The 16,402-nt window shown below is 38.5% G+C and overlaps 1 protein-coding gene across 5 annotated transcripts in view; it reads left to right on the top strand.

Moving 5' to 3' along the window:
* The first annotated feature begins 9,124 nt into the window (after positions 1-9,124).
* Positions 9,125-16,402, top strand: part of CCDC88A (coiled-coil domain containing 88A) — a 113,335-nt gene continuing 106,057 nt past the window's right edge. The window contains exons 1-2 of one of the 5 annotated variants that reach the window (XM_043468581.1): positions 9,125-10,047; positions 10,144-10,244. In XM_043468581.1, coding sequence (XP_043324516.1) covers positions 9,985-10,047; positions 10,144-10,244 — 164 coding nt within the window. In that variant the 5' untranslated portion in view covers positions 9,125-9,984. The remainder of the gene's footprint in view (positions 10,048-10,143; positions 10,245-16,402) is intronic. The other 4 variants (XM_043468583.1, XM_043468580.1, XM_043468585.1 and 1 more) reach the window with 4 other exon arrangements.

Below are 16,402 nucleotides of genomic sequence, written 5' to 3'. Positions count from 1 at the left end.
GGGTATAACTCTGATTTGTTATCCATTTTGCTCTTATTAAACAGAACGATGACTAAATGATTTCAAATGAAGATTCATTCTAAATGTTGAATGTATAGGTTTTAGTGCAAGTTGGTCTGTGTGTGTGTAGTACTTTTGCCTCTTACTGTGAGTGAAGGGCACAGATAAGAGAAACACCAGTGCCAGCACCCCATTGTCACATTAATCTTGCTATTTTCTTTTAAAATAACATCTCCTAATAAATTACATTTCCTGCTACATAAGAGTCAAGTTCTTTATATGAAGTTATGAAAAATTAATTATCTTAATAAATTTATTCATCCAACTAATATAGAGTACGTACTATGTGCAAGACACTGCAGGACACTGATACTATATATTTGTTAGTCTAAAAAAAGAGATTTGGTTTATACTTTGCATTAACAGATCTTATATATCGAATGACATGCCACACATTTTATGGCATTTTATTCTTAACATATTAACATATTTATTCACTCCTCGTGTTTCATCATGGCATGGCACCAAAGATTCAAGCTTATTTTCATTTGATAAGAATTGCCAACTTGTATGGCTATCAAAGAACCTAAAGACACGGTTCCAGGTGTTATCCACATTTTCCACCTGCAGCTCTATGCCAGAGTCATATCACCTGGGTTCTCTTGCTTTCTGCTTCTCGTGGGGTTCAGCAGTGGGGATCATTGGCCAGCAACATAAGTGAGAAAGACAGAGGTTGGGATATTCTTTCCCATTTCTCCTTCTGCAGCGTGATGATGTCAGTAGCTCCATTCTCTATGGACACAGTTCTTGTCCAGTGGTTCCCCTTCCAAGACGACAGTCTTTCGGGGTTCCAGAAGCACAATTTCCTCCTCCCCAAGCCCTTTGGTGGAGGGATAGAAGCCCTCCTGGTATTGCTCTTCCCTCAGTGCTTCTCCACCCTCTGGTGGTTCACTTAACTCTCCACACCTCTCCAAGCCATCCCTTCATTAAATTCCCCTTTCAACCACTTCAAGGGTAACTCCTCTTTCCTGCTGAGACTCAAGAGAATGCCCCCCAAATATTTTTATATCCAGGGGATTGGTTTCCAATGGTAACATGATGAGAGATAGAAAACCGTTTGAACTATATCGGAGGCACTAGAATAATGGAATTCTGTTTCCAAGCAACTTGTAGACAAACTCTTCCACACTTCTAGAATATATATGCAATAGAGTTGATTATTTAGAAAGTTAATGACTTGACTGAAGAAATTCAACCCTGTTTTTTGTTTTCTTTGCATCCAATATAAATACAGTGACTGCTAGTTTAGAGGTGACAAACTATGGCCTGACAAAACCAAACCTTTATTTTCCACAAATAAAGTTTTACTACAGTGCAGCAACACCTATTTCTTTTCCATAGTCTATAACTGCTTTGTGCAGCCATGGCAGTGGGGGATACTTGCAACAGAGACCTTATGGCCCACAAAGCCTAAAATATTTACTATCTGGCCTTTTACAGAAAAACTTTGCTGACCTTTGAACTAATTGATTGAATATGTTTATCATTTTATTTATTTTGGCCTCATTTGGATACTTCTCTGAATCTTATAGTCCATATGCTATCTCACACATACAGTAGCTCAATCAATGTTGATTAATAAAGAAAGTTAGAATGCACTGACCAATATAGAACTCAATCTCAGTTTGGCTTTAAACCCAAATAATTCATTTTTATTCTTTTACAAGGTTTATTAGCCAAGTTTTAGATATGGTTATGGAAATTTGGGGGTTGATGTTTTAAAAATTGGTAACCTGGTAGTTCTATACACTTAACACATGGTGAATATCATTATTAAAAATTTGTCTGAATTCCATTCATTGAATAATTTAAACTGAGATGTATGTTCAGATTTTGATCATAGTTATATTTCCTAGTGGTATTTTGAGAGTGGTACCGTTTTTTAAAATAATATGAATTGTATGCAGAAGTGTATTAACTTCTGAGTGGTAGAATTATAGGCTTGGTTTTTTTTTTTGTTTGTTTCATTTTTGTGTGTTGTTGATTTTTCCAAATAGGACAATGAAATGTATTATTGATAATTTTTAAAATATGGAATATGTTTAGTTTCACGTAACTGAATATCTCATACAGCTATTTTGGTTTGAGAAACAAAAGATCTTTACAAAATTCATGGAATAAAATTAACTCTGATTTTCAACCTAGATGCCCAGCAGCAGACGAATGGATAAGGAAGCTGTGGTACATATACACTATGGAATATTACTCAGCCATTAAAAAGAATTCATTTGAATCAGTTCTAATGAGATGGACAAAACTGGAGCCCATTATACAGAGTGAAGTAAGCCAGAAAGATAAAGACCAATACAGTATACTAACGCATATATATGGAATTTAAAAAGATGGTAATGATAACCCTATATGCAAAATAGAAAAAGAGACACAGATGTACAGAACAGACTTTTAGACTCTGTGGGAGAAGACGAGGACGGGATGTTCTGAGAGAACAGCATTGAAACAAGTATACTATCAAGGGTGAAACAGATCACCAGTCCAGGTTGGATGCATGAGACAAGTGCTCAGGGCTGGTACACTGGGATGACCCTGAGGGATGGGATGGGGAGGGAGGTGGGAGGGGGGTTCAGGATGGGGAACACATGTAAATCCATGGCTGATTCATGTCAATGTATGGCAAAACCCACTACAATATTGTAAAGTATTTAGCCTCCAACTAATAAAAATAAATGGAAAAAAAGAGAAAATATTCAACTGGCATATCTCAATTGAAAATTAGAAAATAAAAATATTCACATTACAATTTTTAAAAGTTTTGCATGAATTTTAACTTTAAGCAGAACATAAAATACATAGTCCCTTATATTTGCATATGCATTTTTAACACATCTTCCCACTGTCATTTGACAGAAGGAAATAAAATGCTTTCATATTTCCTCATTTGCAATGTTCATCATTTGTAATTCATATTTTTATATGAAAACAGACCTACATTTTTTCTATGATTAGAAGTATTTGTTTTAGCCCTCATTTATTTTCAGTGGCCTCAGAGCACCACTGGTGCCTTGTGTAGAATTGACTTGCTGATTTACCCCAAAGGGATGCTGTGTGACAAACTCAAATGATTCCCTAAAATGGTATTATTATACCCAAGAATAGCCAGTTTGTGTTTCTTTTATCAGAAGGTCTTGAGATTTTGTGTCACGGTATATAATTTATCAGTTGTATTTCTGTGTTCTTCCTCCACTGTGAGAGTACTTCCTGCTACATGGAAGTTTTGTCTGTTTTATTAATGCTCCATCATTTGCTCTGACACAGATAAGTTCTTTCTTAACTAGGTATTGTTCATGTTTGCCTCTAAGATCATAAAGGTTTACCGTCAGAATATGAGAGTGATTTTTTACCACCTTTTTAAAAGTCCATTTTTATAAAATTTGTCCTTTTCCATACATGTTTTTATTTTCTCCTCTATTTATCAAGTTTCTATTTGTTTGCTGTCTTTCCATCAGCAGCGTCTTAAGAAGGAATGAGTCATCACCAACTATAGCACAGATTTAAGGAATTAAGGGAGGGGGAGGAAATCATACAAATACAAGGAACTGAACACATGATATGACAGCCATACCCTGGAAATACCTGACAAGTGACCATTAACTTAGAAGATTATTTCATGTCAGACCACAGCCAAAACATTACACACTTCTTTTAGGCACATCACAAATTCATAGACTTTACTCATAGGAGAGTCCATCAGGTTCTCACTCAAAAATCATTACATCTTTCAGACTGTTTTCACAATCTGTGAATTTCCTGCAGATAGAAAATTAGTTGCTGCAGATTTGAATGGGGACTCTTGATAGATTCTCAGCAACAAAAATGAAGAGCCAGGCGAGAAGAGAAGAAAACTCTTCAAAGTAAAAACTCAAAACTAGTTGTCCGGGACCTGTGAGGACAGGTCAAACACCCTCATACTTCTAAAGAGCCTCTGAATATATTATTATATTAAAAGTATAACACAATCTTTTAGGTCAACTGCAGTGACATATTTCTTTAATGAAGTGTCCATTTCTGTTCAATAAAGCTTAGACAATAATAACACCTTTCGACAAGATTTCATAAAATAATGACAAATGGAAAACAGTTTGGGTATTGAAGACATGTCATCGTATGCTGTCTGAGAAATGAGAGATTACATCATATTTATGTATACCTCTATGCTTTTCCTTGAGGGAAAAAAATTATAGACTTTGGCAAAATCTGTCTTGAAAGCCATGTGTTTTATAATATCAGTGTCTTTTTAGTTCTTCACATTCACTGGCAAGTGGTATCTTCAGCTAATGCTTCCTCTAGGTCATTAGTTAACTAGAATAGTTCTTGGAAGTTGCTCATCTGTGATCTCTTGGCAATTGTCAGGAATTTAAACTGGTCACCATGGTTGAAGGAAGACTCTAACACACTGACCAAGAGTTCCCATAAGAACAGGGCACAGTGCTAAATGCCAGGGATACACAGATTAATAAAATGAGGTCACTCTTCAGGATTTCCCCATCTATCCAGAAGAACATGTCAGCAAATACATGCCATTCAGGGTATATTATAGAAACAAGTGGAGATTAGATCATCTGCAGGCACCACTTATCCTGTGGAAGAGGAATGCTTCGGAGAAAATGACCCTGGAATCCTGAAGGTTGGGAATTCATTTTGTTAGAAATGAGAAATGAGCATTTCAGGGGATGGTCATGTGGAACTAAAAGATGCACCTTGGAAGAAAAGCTATGACAAACGTAGATGGCATATCAAAAAGTAGAGACATTACTTTGCCAACAAAAGCCCATCTAGTCAAAGCTATGGTTTTTGCAGTAGTTACGTATGGATATGAGAGTTTGACCATAAAGAAGGCTGAGCACCGAAGAACTGATACTTCCCAACTGTAAAGTTGGAGAAGACTCTTGAGAGTCCCTTGGCCTGCAAGGAGATCAAACCAGTCAATCCTAAAGGAAATCAATCCTGAATATTCATTGGAAAGACTGATGCTGAAGCTCCAATACTTGTGGCCACCTGATACGAAGAGCTGACTCACTGGAAAAGACCCTGATGCTGGGAAAGATTGAAGGCAGGAGGAGAATGGGACAACAGAGGGTGAGATGGTTGGATGGCATCACCGACTAGATGGACATGAGTTTGAGCAAGCTCTGGGAGATGGTGAAGGACAGGGAAGCCTGGCGAGCTGTAGTCCATGGAGTTGCAGAGTCAGACATGACTGAACAACAACAAGCGTGGAATGTAATGATGAATTTGTGATGGTTCACCTTGTTCAGAATACAGCATTAGGGCATTTGAGAGGAATCATTGTAGAAAGGGCGTCCCTTGTGGCTCAGCTGGTAAAGAACGCATCTGCAATGTGGGAGACCTGGGTTCGATACCTGGGTTGGGAAGATCCCCTGGAGAAGGGAAAGGCTACCCACTCCAGTATTCTGGCCTGGAGAATTCCACAGACTGTATAGTTCATGAGGTCACAAAGAGTCGAACATGAGTGAGTGACTTTCACCTTACTGATGACCAGGCTAAGAAGAGGATTCCTTTCTCTGCTCTGTCATCTCTTCCAACTTTACTTTCCTCTGCCCATTTGAGATATAGAACAGAACTACAAGTGCACTAATTAGATGTCCTTAGGGAATGAAACCACTATCCCATTTTACAGCTGAGGAAATAGATGCTCAAAGAAATTAGGTAAAATACCTTCTCTTTGTCATCGTATTATGTTTCTCTTAAAACTATGCTTGATAATTAAAACATATATCTTCTATATTCTAAGGTGAATTTAAAATCTTACTCTTTACATCAAGAGGACTTAGAGACCCTTTTGAGAAATCTTTGAGAGATTGGATTTCTTGATGACCTGGCATTTCTTTTTAAATATTCATGAAGCAATGATGCCATTCCTTTTTTTAAGAACTAATTGAAAATTCAGCCATTTTAGGTGTCCAATTCAGTGATTATTGTATATTCACAGTATTGTGTATCCATCACAACAGTCACTGAGTATTTTCTCAAAAAGAAACCCACACCCCTAAATCATGAATCCCATTTCCTCCCAACCACCCCAGACCTAAACAAACACAAATCTACTTTCTGTCTCTATACACTTGTTTCTTCTGGACATTTCATATAAATGGTATCATACAATATGTGACAGGCCTTTGTGACAGACTTCTTTAGCTTAGCATAATGTTTTCAAGGTTCATCCATACTGTAGCATGTGTTAATATGTCATTGTTTTTTATTGCCAAATAATACTCCATTTTATAGATATACCACATTTAATTTATTCATTATCAGCCAATGGGCATTTGGGTTATTTTCATTTTCAGCTATTCTAAACAACAGTGCCATTCTGCTACTGTATTTACGTCATTTATTATACTAGCTTATGGATGTGATTAGCTTTGCAAATATTTGTCACCAAGGAGCCTGGTTCCGAGTGAGTTTATCACTTCCTGTAGTGTAAATCAAGATGGAAGTAAACATGGGTGCTTTTAGTACACAGGTCGTGTTATGTATGTGTAACCTGCAGGGGAAGCCTCAATTATAATACACAGAAAGACTCTTTCTCTAGTGATTCCTAAATTGATCCTAGTCCATTCCAATCATTTAATTTCTGATTAGAAGATGGTGGAGCTTTAGACCCTAGCCAGATGGATATGATTTTTCCGAAGTCCTTTCCTGGGGATTTAATGTTCTAAGAGGGAATGAATTCAGGACACATAGTTACAAAGCACAAAAAAAAAAAAAAAAATACCTTGAAGAAATCTTGAGAAATCTCTTCCTAAGTGAAAGGAGGATAGGGAGAACTTTTGGATTTATTCTTACAGGATGTTGCAATTCAAAGACCATTAAGTTGTATATAATGTGCAATCCTCTTTTGCCAGACAGAGAAGTTTCCTGATTGTACTCTTGAGATATTATAAAGCATTTCTAAGGCTGCTGTTAAACTAGAGAATTGTGAATTGGTAGGTTTTCAAATAAGTTACTCCAGACCTCCGTCTGGTCTAAAGCTTCCTGCTTTTACAATTAACTCCTCATGTTTCTTTGTTGCGTGTGTGTGTGTGTGTGTGTGTGTGTGTGTGTGTGTGTGTGTGTGTGTGTGTGTGTGTGTGTGTGTGTGTGTGTGTGTGTGTGTGTGTGTGTGTGTGTGTGTGTTAAACCTAAAGACAGACCAGGAAGCATCTGGGGCCATCTGGTCCTAAAGGGGAATCCAGATTTCTATGAGGGCTAGGTACTAACTGTAAAGAGGATAAACAATTCTATCTTAATTTTCAACTTCTGTGCTAACCTTCAGTCATTACCATCCAAAATGCCCTTAACTCAACACTGGTGTTAAACTTCATGGTGTTTTCCTTTATGAATGAAGCAGGTTGGTCTGTCTTAACACAAACCACAGTACAGGCATGAACACTTCCATGTTGTTTTTAGCCAGGCTTCTGAGAGATTACAAAGAAGAGTGGACAAGTTAGGCACAGGGCAATTCTTCCTTCTTGGTGCCTGTTCACTCTTGGTCTGTGTTTCCAAATAAAGGATTGTGATTAAGAAAGAGTCATCAAGAGCAAAGGGAAAAGACTGCTAACAACCGGGATGACCCAGAGCTTGTGTACTGGCCAGGGCAATGCAAGATTCTACTCTGTATATCACTTAGCAAAGTGCCACATGAATGCATCCTAATTTTAATTAAGATAATTTGGGAAGTGCATTTCTCTGCTCTCCAAAGCAAGATTCTTTCTCCTGCAACTGAAGTAAGGCAGGTTACATTTCATTTTTTCCCTCAAGATTCTTAATTTGAGAGGAATAATAATGAAAACACTACCAGTAATATGCATAAAACCCTTACTCTAGGTTGCCATTTAGCTGTATTAAGTTAACCCTGTTTAACACGTGAAGAAAGTAAAGTGCAGAGAGGTTCAGAGACTTGCCTAGGCTTACACAGCTGGTAAGTATTACAGCCTGGATTTGAATTCGGCAGAAGACTCTAGAACCCAGGCTCTCAACAACCTAAATAAGAAATTGTGCTGTTCTTAATTCAGTGTTATGACAAAAACATTTTTGCTGCTAATTAAAAATATCATGTAAGTACTCAAAGTAAATATTTATGTAAATGTAAACACACATTGAAGAACTATAATACTATATTTTCTTAAAAAAATGTTTTTGCATGCCATTTTGTCCCAGGGAAAAGCCTTATTTTCCTACAAAATGAAGAGGAATAACATTTGATTTTGTGGGGGAACTGTTAAAATTACTTTGATGGTTCCAGTCGTGCACAGCATTAAGCTTTATGACAAATATGTAATCTGGTTATTTGTCACCCAACTTGGATGACTTCCAAATGTTTCCTCTTAGTAGCTCTTGATTTTTGTTTGGATTTTTTTCAATCACCAAATAGTCAAACAACAATGTCTGAATCACGTTTGCTCCAGTTAGAAAATACCAGCATGTTGAAAGGCAGCTTTGGTTATTTAAAACCCTACTATATTCACGTGCAACTTTGAAGAGCATGCATGCTTTCATGGACTGGATTTTTTAAAGAAGAAGCAAAAAGAGGAAAAAACCCCAAAAACAAACAAGTTTGCGGCTCAAGTCCCTTCTTTGCTATTTACTGCAGTGAGTTTTCCTACTCCGTTTTGCGGGCGAAAGCACGCTCAACAGATCAAACTGTCCGAAAAAGGCCGTCTGCATCCCTCATGTTTAGAAGAGAGGGATTTCGTTCTCTTTCCTTCACACATCAAAGAAAGCACTCAGGGAGGAAATAAACCATAATTAGGCATGAGCAAGCGAGCAGACCGACCCCTTCCTCTCCCTTCCCCATCCCCGCCCCCCAGGCCCTGGCAACCATCCTGGGCGCGAGCGAGGAGCCGGCCACCGCAGCAGCTGCAGCTAGCGCGCGTCCACGCCGCGCCCGCCGCTAGGATCTGGGCGGCGGCGGGGCCGGCCCGGGGTCGCGCGTACTCGGGAGCGCGCTCATGCAGCGGTTTTCTTCTCCCACAATCCAGAGGCTTGCGGCGCGGGAGGGGCGGGGAGTCGGCGGAAGGATATGGCCGCGGAGGGAGCTGCACGCTCCCTTTGACGGCTGGCTGGAGGCGCTAGTTGAGCGGCGAGGAGCGGGGTGTGATGCGGCACTGCGGTTCTGAGGCCGTTACTCCGGCTCCTCTAGAGAGGGCGGAGGAAGAGGCTGGAGCGCGGCGGTGATTTTGTGCCAGGGCTTCCCAGAGGCGCACTGAAAAGGCTGGCGGGGCTCGGGAACCTGGGGGGTTAGAGACACTCATTCAAGCCCCCACACCCCGGGAGGGGAAGGGGGCAGGCGGCGAGGCTCGAAGGCGGCTGAGAGATGGTGTGTGCTCGGGGGGAAGGAGCGAGCGCTGCCTGTCGTTGGTGAGGGGCTGCAGGCAGGGAAAGCTCCGCGGGTCAAAGCTGCTCCATGCCCACTGGTGGGTGGAACGTGTTGAGCGGAACACAGGTCTAGCCTGGCGGCCGCTCGGAACCCTTAACGTGGTTTCTAACGTGGGATTTCATTTAGCCCACGGTGGGATTAGTTCGTTGGGGGCAGCCTCGCTGTTCTGGCTCCTCCAGGAGCTGGGCAACCTTGACGGGCTTTTTGTCTTGCTGCTCCAGCCCCTTCTCCCTTCCTCCTCCTCCAGATGCCTTTTCTCTGCCCCTCCTCGCCCGGTACAGACATTTCCAGCGCAGGCTGCCGCTCGTGGCTGCTGTCGAAGCCACTTCTCGGGATTTCGATTCGTTTCCCTCTAGGGTGTTTTTTGAGGAGGGAGAGTTTTTCTCCCCTCCACGATGGGATTTTCTTCCCGTGCCAAAATGGACTTTCATTGATTTCTACTTACTTCTTCAACGTTTAGTGACCAATTCTCTAGGCGTTTTTTTGTGGTAGTTCCTTTTTTTTTTTCCAAGTACATTCTCTGTAAAATGGAGAACGAGGTTTTTACTCCCCTTCTGGAGCAGTTCATGACCAGCCCCTTGGTCACTTGGGTAAGTGGGGTGTTATTTGTTGCATATTTTGCTGCATTATTTGTGGCTGCAGAGATGGAGGTGGGCGTTCGTGTCGTAATGATCATTCTGTTCTAGGTTAAAACGTTTGGACCTCTGGCTGCAGGAAATGGGACCAACCTGGATGAATATGTGGCTTTGGTGGATGGGGTATTCTTGAACCAAGTCATGCTTCAAATGTAAGTGCTCTGTTTTTTCTTTCTAGGCAGCTTTTTTTTTTTTTCAAATTGCATACTGTGAACTTAGAGACTATGTTTTAAGATCTTTGGTCAGAAAAATTCAGGTGGTTTAAGAACTTCACCTTGAAAGGTGATAATCTAACATGCCAACCCCATTTATCACAAGCCAGTAATTTTACCTGTTAAAATTGTGAAACTTTTAATTTTTCATTCTGTAAATCATGTATTGTCACTTACTGTCTTCAGTGCTGAAATCCAAACCACATTGTGTCCTTTTTGATAATTTGGTAAAATGAGGAGGTGAATTAGAATAGTTTCCTGAGGTGGGGGGTTGGGGGGTGAAGCGTTTACTGTAAAGTTATGTGCATTTGGTACAGAATGTTTCTTATTAACCTTTGTGTCTAAAAATAAATGGCTCAAATTTTCAAACTGGTGAAGTAATAACAGATTTCAGAGAAAAGAATTTCAAACAGCAGTTCTGATTGGTGAAGACTGTTGCTGTAGGAAGTATTTAAATGCATATAATAACTAAAGTCTGATTAGATGATTGTGTGAATTATTTGATTCATATTTGGGGAATCATTTTAAGGTGTTCTTAGAGCTTGTTTTGAAATGCAGGTGATTGAAATCTTGATGACAACTAGCTAATAATTTAGTAGGCAGATCTTTGTCTTTTATGTTTATAATGTTGGCTTTAAGTAGAAAAGTGTTTTCGAGGTGGCAGTTGAATATTGAAACCACATTGGTAGCTGGATCAATGAAATAAAAACTGTTTTTATCATAGGTATTGTAGCATTAGGTGCATTCTTAGCACATCAGTGTACTGGGTGTTACAGCTGTGCTCAAAATTGTGTATTAGCCTTATTTCTCTTGAATACTACAAGAGTCGTTTGAAACTTTCCATTTTAAGATATTCTTTGTGTTACATATGTGGGAATTTAGTGCATTATTAGTAAATGTTACCAGGGAATAAGTCTACTGTTAATAGACTAATACCCTAATGTAAAAATGATCAATTCTGTATATTTTTGGTATTAGTTTTTTCTTTAGATTTTTCTACTTAAAAGAAGGTATAGTGAAATCCATAAATAACTGTTCCACTTGTAACTTCAGTCTGTGTCCTCAGAGTCTTGTAGTCTGTATGCTCAAAGAGACTTTTGTGCTCTTTTTCATATGTGTTGATCCTACAGCAACGTATTATACTACTACATATTTCCAAAAGTGTTGTGTTTTTTTTGTATAGGCACCCAAAGAAATATGTTATCTGAAATGTATTTCTTTTCTCTTAAGAAAGGAAAAGGGAATGTGGACCTTAATTATTTCCAGGGATAATAAATATATTTGGGGCAGCTTTCCCAAGGAAGTATCTTTAATTTTGGAAATGTCCCTCTATTTCCCAAGCAAAATGGTAGAATAATTAAACCAACTTCTATTTTAGGGAACACAAATGACAGGAAGGGTAGCCATTACAGTAGATACTCAGAACTTGTTCCCCTATGTCTCTTTTCTTATTTGTTTTTAGACAGAAGATTTTGAGTTTGTATGTTGGGCCCTAAAAAAAAGGTGTGCTCATAAATATAGGAAAATACATTAGTTTTCCCCTTTAATGGTTTTTATTTGAATGATTCTTTTTCCAAAAAATATTTAGTACATTTTTTTTTTGAAGCCAGAATAGTTAGCTGAGGTGCTAAAAACAGACACTTTAGCTTGTTTCCACTTTGGGTACAGTTTTATACTTAAAATATATATGTGTGTGTATATTTTGAAAGTAATGGTGTTCCAAAATAGTGGTTGCCAGGTTGTTTTTTTGGGAAGGCTAGCTCCATTCCAAACCTCAAATCTGCTTCTGTTTTTAATTCCACCTTTTAGTTTCTTTAAAAGTTTTTTCAGTGTCCTAATTCTGTTCTGAATGACCTGTGTAAATTAAAGGAAAATAAAATTAAGGAAAAAAGAAAGACATATGTTTTAGTTTTTTAAAAAGTGTCTTATGAGATCAACACAAATTTATTGTAATTTATTACCTAATTATTTACCTAATAGGGCAACAAAATACACATTGTTTTAAAAGCTATATTTTGCTAATTTTGAAATCATTAAGATTTCTACTGAGCACTTTGCTCAAATTAACTTTTGATTTATTATATTAAATTGTCAGTTGAAATTGTACCTAGTAAGTTAACCTAAAAATAATTTCTAGATTAAGTTTGGTTATAGAATTTGTGGGTGAGAACCGTTTGTAAATGCAGCATATGGATTCTTTTTCTTTTGTCACATTTCTTGTGCTTGGAGTTCATTGAGCTTCTTGGATCTGTGGTTTTATAGTTTTTATCAAATTTGGAAAAAATCTGGCCATTATTTCTTAAATATATATGTATATATGTCTTTTCTTTGCTCTCTTTCCTCCTCTTGGAAGCCCAGTTACATGTATATCAGGCTACTTGATGTTTGTTGATACACCATTCAATTTTCTTTTCAGTCTTTTTCTCTGTTTCACTTTGGATAATCTTGCTAAATTCATTAATCCTTTTTTTCTGTGATGTTTAATCTGCTGTTATTCCCATCCAGTGTGTTTTTCATTCTAGATACTGTAGTTCCATCTCTAAAAATTCAATCTTTTTTATATCTTCCATGTCTATAGATTTCATGTTTTGTCTTTTCTGTAGCTTCTTGAACATAGAGAATACAGTAATAACTGGCGTAATGTTCATGTCTTCTAATACTGTCTGTGCTGTTTCTTGGTTGGTTTTGATTGATTTTTCTTCTCACTCTGGATTGTGCTTCCTTGCTTTTTGCATACCTGGTAATTTTTTATTAGATGCCAGACATTTGAAATTTTACTTTGTTGTTGGGTGCAGGATTTTTTTTTGCATCTAATTAAAAATATTTTTGAGCTTTGTTTTGGAATGCAGTGAAGTTACTTGGAAACAGTGGTCTTTTCAGATCTTGCTTTTAAGTTGTGTTAGGCAGTACCACTTTGCTTTGTTGTACTGTTGAGGCAAAACCCTTTTGAGTACTCTGGCGGTGGGAACGGGAACTGTTCCTGGACTTCTGTGTGCTCTGGGTGGTGTTCCCTCTAATCCTTTTTGGTGGTTCTTTCACTGTCCGTGGATGGTTTTCTTCACACATATGTACTGATAAGTACTCAGCTGAAGACTTGAGGGATACTCTGTGCAGATCTCTGGATCTTTCTGAGCAGCTCTCTCTTAGGTGCTCTGCTGTGTATATGAAGGTCACCTTGCTGTCCCCAGACTAAGTTCTGTCTCCTGGATTCAGGGAGACCACTGTGCTCTGCCTCCGTTCCCCATTCCTGTTCTGTGGCCTAGAAACTCTTTCAAGGCAATAAACTGGTACAAAGGTAGGGCTCATTTTGTATGTTTCCCATCTATGAAGGATCTACTGTTCTTTGTTGCCTGATGTCCATTGTTTCGAAAAGTGCTTCGTATGTTTTGTGTCCTTCCTGATCCCCCTCAGTTGTTTCAGGCAGGAGGGTAAATTTGGTTCCTTTAATTTCATCTCGGCCAGATGTGAAAATCTGTTTATATACTTAAAACCTGTCTTGTATTCCCGCCTTGCAGATGTGACAGAATTTTGTTATAGGATCCTTATGGTAGAATTTTTTTTTCATCTAAAGAGTAAGAATATTAATTAATTTAGTGACTTCTGGATTTGCCATTTTTGACCCAGAATTTGAAAGTAAAGAGTGGACCTCTGCATTCTAGTTTATGACTCTGCCTTATAGTTTCGGAGTCTGTTCACTGATTTGGGATTCACTGTATTCAGAGATGAATCCTGAATTTCATTGAGTAGCTCGTTGAATCAAAGAATCTCTGTAAGAGCCTGTGACAAGGCATCAGTCCTCTAACTAATGGGAAGAGGAAGCTATTTAGAGATCTGTAATGATGGCCAGCTCTTCTGCATGCTGCAGGGCATTTTCCTACTTCAACCAGATGAAATCTTTTTTCTTCAGTGCTAGTTATCAGACATAGGGCTTGGTGACAGTGAAGTGGAAATAATCATTTTCCTGTTTGAGATGTCATGCCGTTTTGCAACCAATTTAGGATATTACTTGCTGTGAATTTTTAAGGTATTTGTGACATTGTAGTTGATTTCATAATTTTAGTCATACTACCTAAGCAGTTGAAAATATGGTTATGTTAGGGTTTTAAGTACTGAAAAGTTGTTAATAGTATCAAAACCATATTTGGAAATTCTGTGATTCAACCCCAATAGATAGACCCCTACAGAAATCTGTTCTTGCATTATGTAGTAATTATGATATACTTGTTCATGGCATTTCTTCTTTTAGAAATCTTGAATTTGATGGGATTTTAGAAATCATCTACCATGAAAATCATTCTTACATGACACATGGTCATCCAACTTCTGCTTAAGTATTTCCCGAGAAGCAGCTTCATAAAGTATACCTAAAGAAGGCATTTAATAGAGGAAGTTGACTGAGAAATCTTCCTTCATTTTACTAGATTAAGATTCAAAACTGCACTGTGCTAACTTCATGACTAAGTAACCGTCAAATGTCTAATAAAATGCATGTTTTCTTACCAAGTATGACATTGACTCTGAACTTTGGTATGGTCTCTCATATGGTTTTTGTTCAGCTTTGTTTTTGTTTTGACTTCTTTAAGAACACACTCGTGATATAGTCAGAGTTGCTGTCTTACTACCTGGTTTTTGATTTACCTCCCCAGTGTTTCTCAGATGTGTCCCTGACTCGGGTTAATGAAATAGCCCCTGACTGGTTTTCTTACCTTTGGCTTGCCCCCCTTCAAGTTGTCTCCTCATCTGTAATCATGGGAAATTTTTCAACAAGCAGATTTTATCATGTTACTCCTCTCTTTTAAGATGGCTCAGCAGCCTCCTCCTGCCTTCAGAGTGAACATATTACTTGAATGTCTAGACTCCTTTGAGATCTGGCTGCTGCCTGATTCTCTGTTTTCATCTTTGTATAGTACCGGTCCTCAGATCATAACCTGAGACTGAGCAGACTTAGAGTTCCCAAAGACAAGCTGTGTTCTCATATGTCTCTGTGCCTCTTGATACACATTTCCCTTCCTTAGAACACTCTCCGCCTCCTTACTAATGCTTTCTTTAACTTTGCAGCCATTCCCTGACCCATCTGAGGCTTAGCACTCCTTGTGCTTCCGTAGGACCCTATATATACCTTGGTGATAGCAGTTTTTGGTATGCTAGACTCTACTGACTAACCTGTGTGTGTCTTGGTACCAAAGACTATATCTTTTATATCTTTGTTCCTAACACAGTGCTTGATACACAGTAGGTTCTTGATACACTTATCTTGAATCAATGAATAACAGAGAGGCTGTATGGTAAAGTGGAGGGAATTTGGGCTTTGCATCAGATGGACTTGGTTTCCTGTCACCATGCCTGCCTGTTCATGTTTCCTCAAACAAGTCATGATATTTCACAGCTCGGTTTTGTATGATCTCTATTGGTGTCATGTCCCTTAACTTCTCAGTTTTCTCATTTATAAACAGCATAAAAAGAGAATCATAGTGTTATTATGAGAATCAAATAGGATGGCTTGTGCACAATGCTTAGCATATAGCGAGTGCTCAGTCAATGTTAGCTACTGAAATCTTTTATTTCTATTATAATAATAACTGTCTTCTAGACTTCCCTTCCTCCCCCGCCCCCTTTTTTGTGCCAGCAAATTCCTACTCATCCTTTTAACACGCTGAGAAGCCCCTTGGCAGAGCTAATTGCCCTCTCCTGTATGATTCCTCAGCTACCTTTACTAAATTGTTAAATTGTTGTTACTACTAGAGAGTTAGCGTTTGGAGGCTGGAGATTTAGTGTTACAAATCACCAGCGTTTAGCATCGTGCCTGGCATGTATCACCAGTATGTAGCATAGATTGGTACATCTAAGTTTTCAGTAAATGTCAAGGGAATGAATGCACGTTTTGTAATTTTATTAATTTTCAAAATTTTGAGAACCCTCTCTAGTTTTAGTGTTGTACAATTTTGTTTTACTTTTTAGTTTGTCTCCCTTTTTCCCCTAAATTAAAAAAAAAAAATTGTTTTTGGCCATGCTAGGTCTTCATCGCTGCACTGGTTTTTCTTGAGCTGTGGAGAGTGGGGGCTAGTCTTTAGTTGTGGTGCATGGACTTCTTACTACAG

This window comes from Cervus canadensis, chromosome 5 (genome assembly GCF_019320065.1).
Source record: "Cervus canadensis isolate Bull #8, Minnesota chromosome 5, ASM1932006v1, whole genome shotgun sequence".
NCBI lineage: Eukaryota > Metazoa > Chordata > Mammalia > Artiodactyla > Cervidae > Cervus > Cervus canadensis.
Note: the sequence above shows the minus strand (reverse complement) of the source record. Positions and strands in the feature narration are given on the sequence as shown.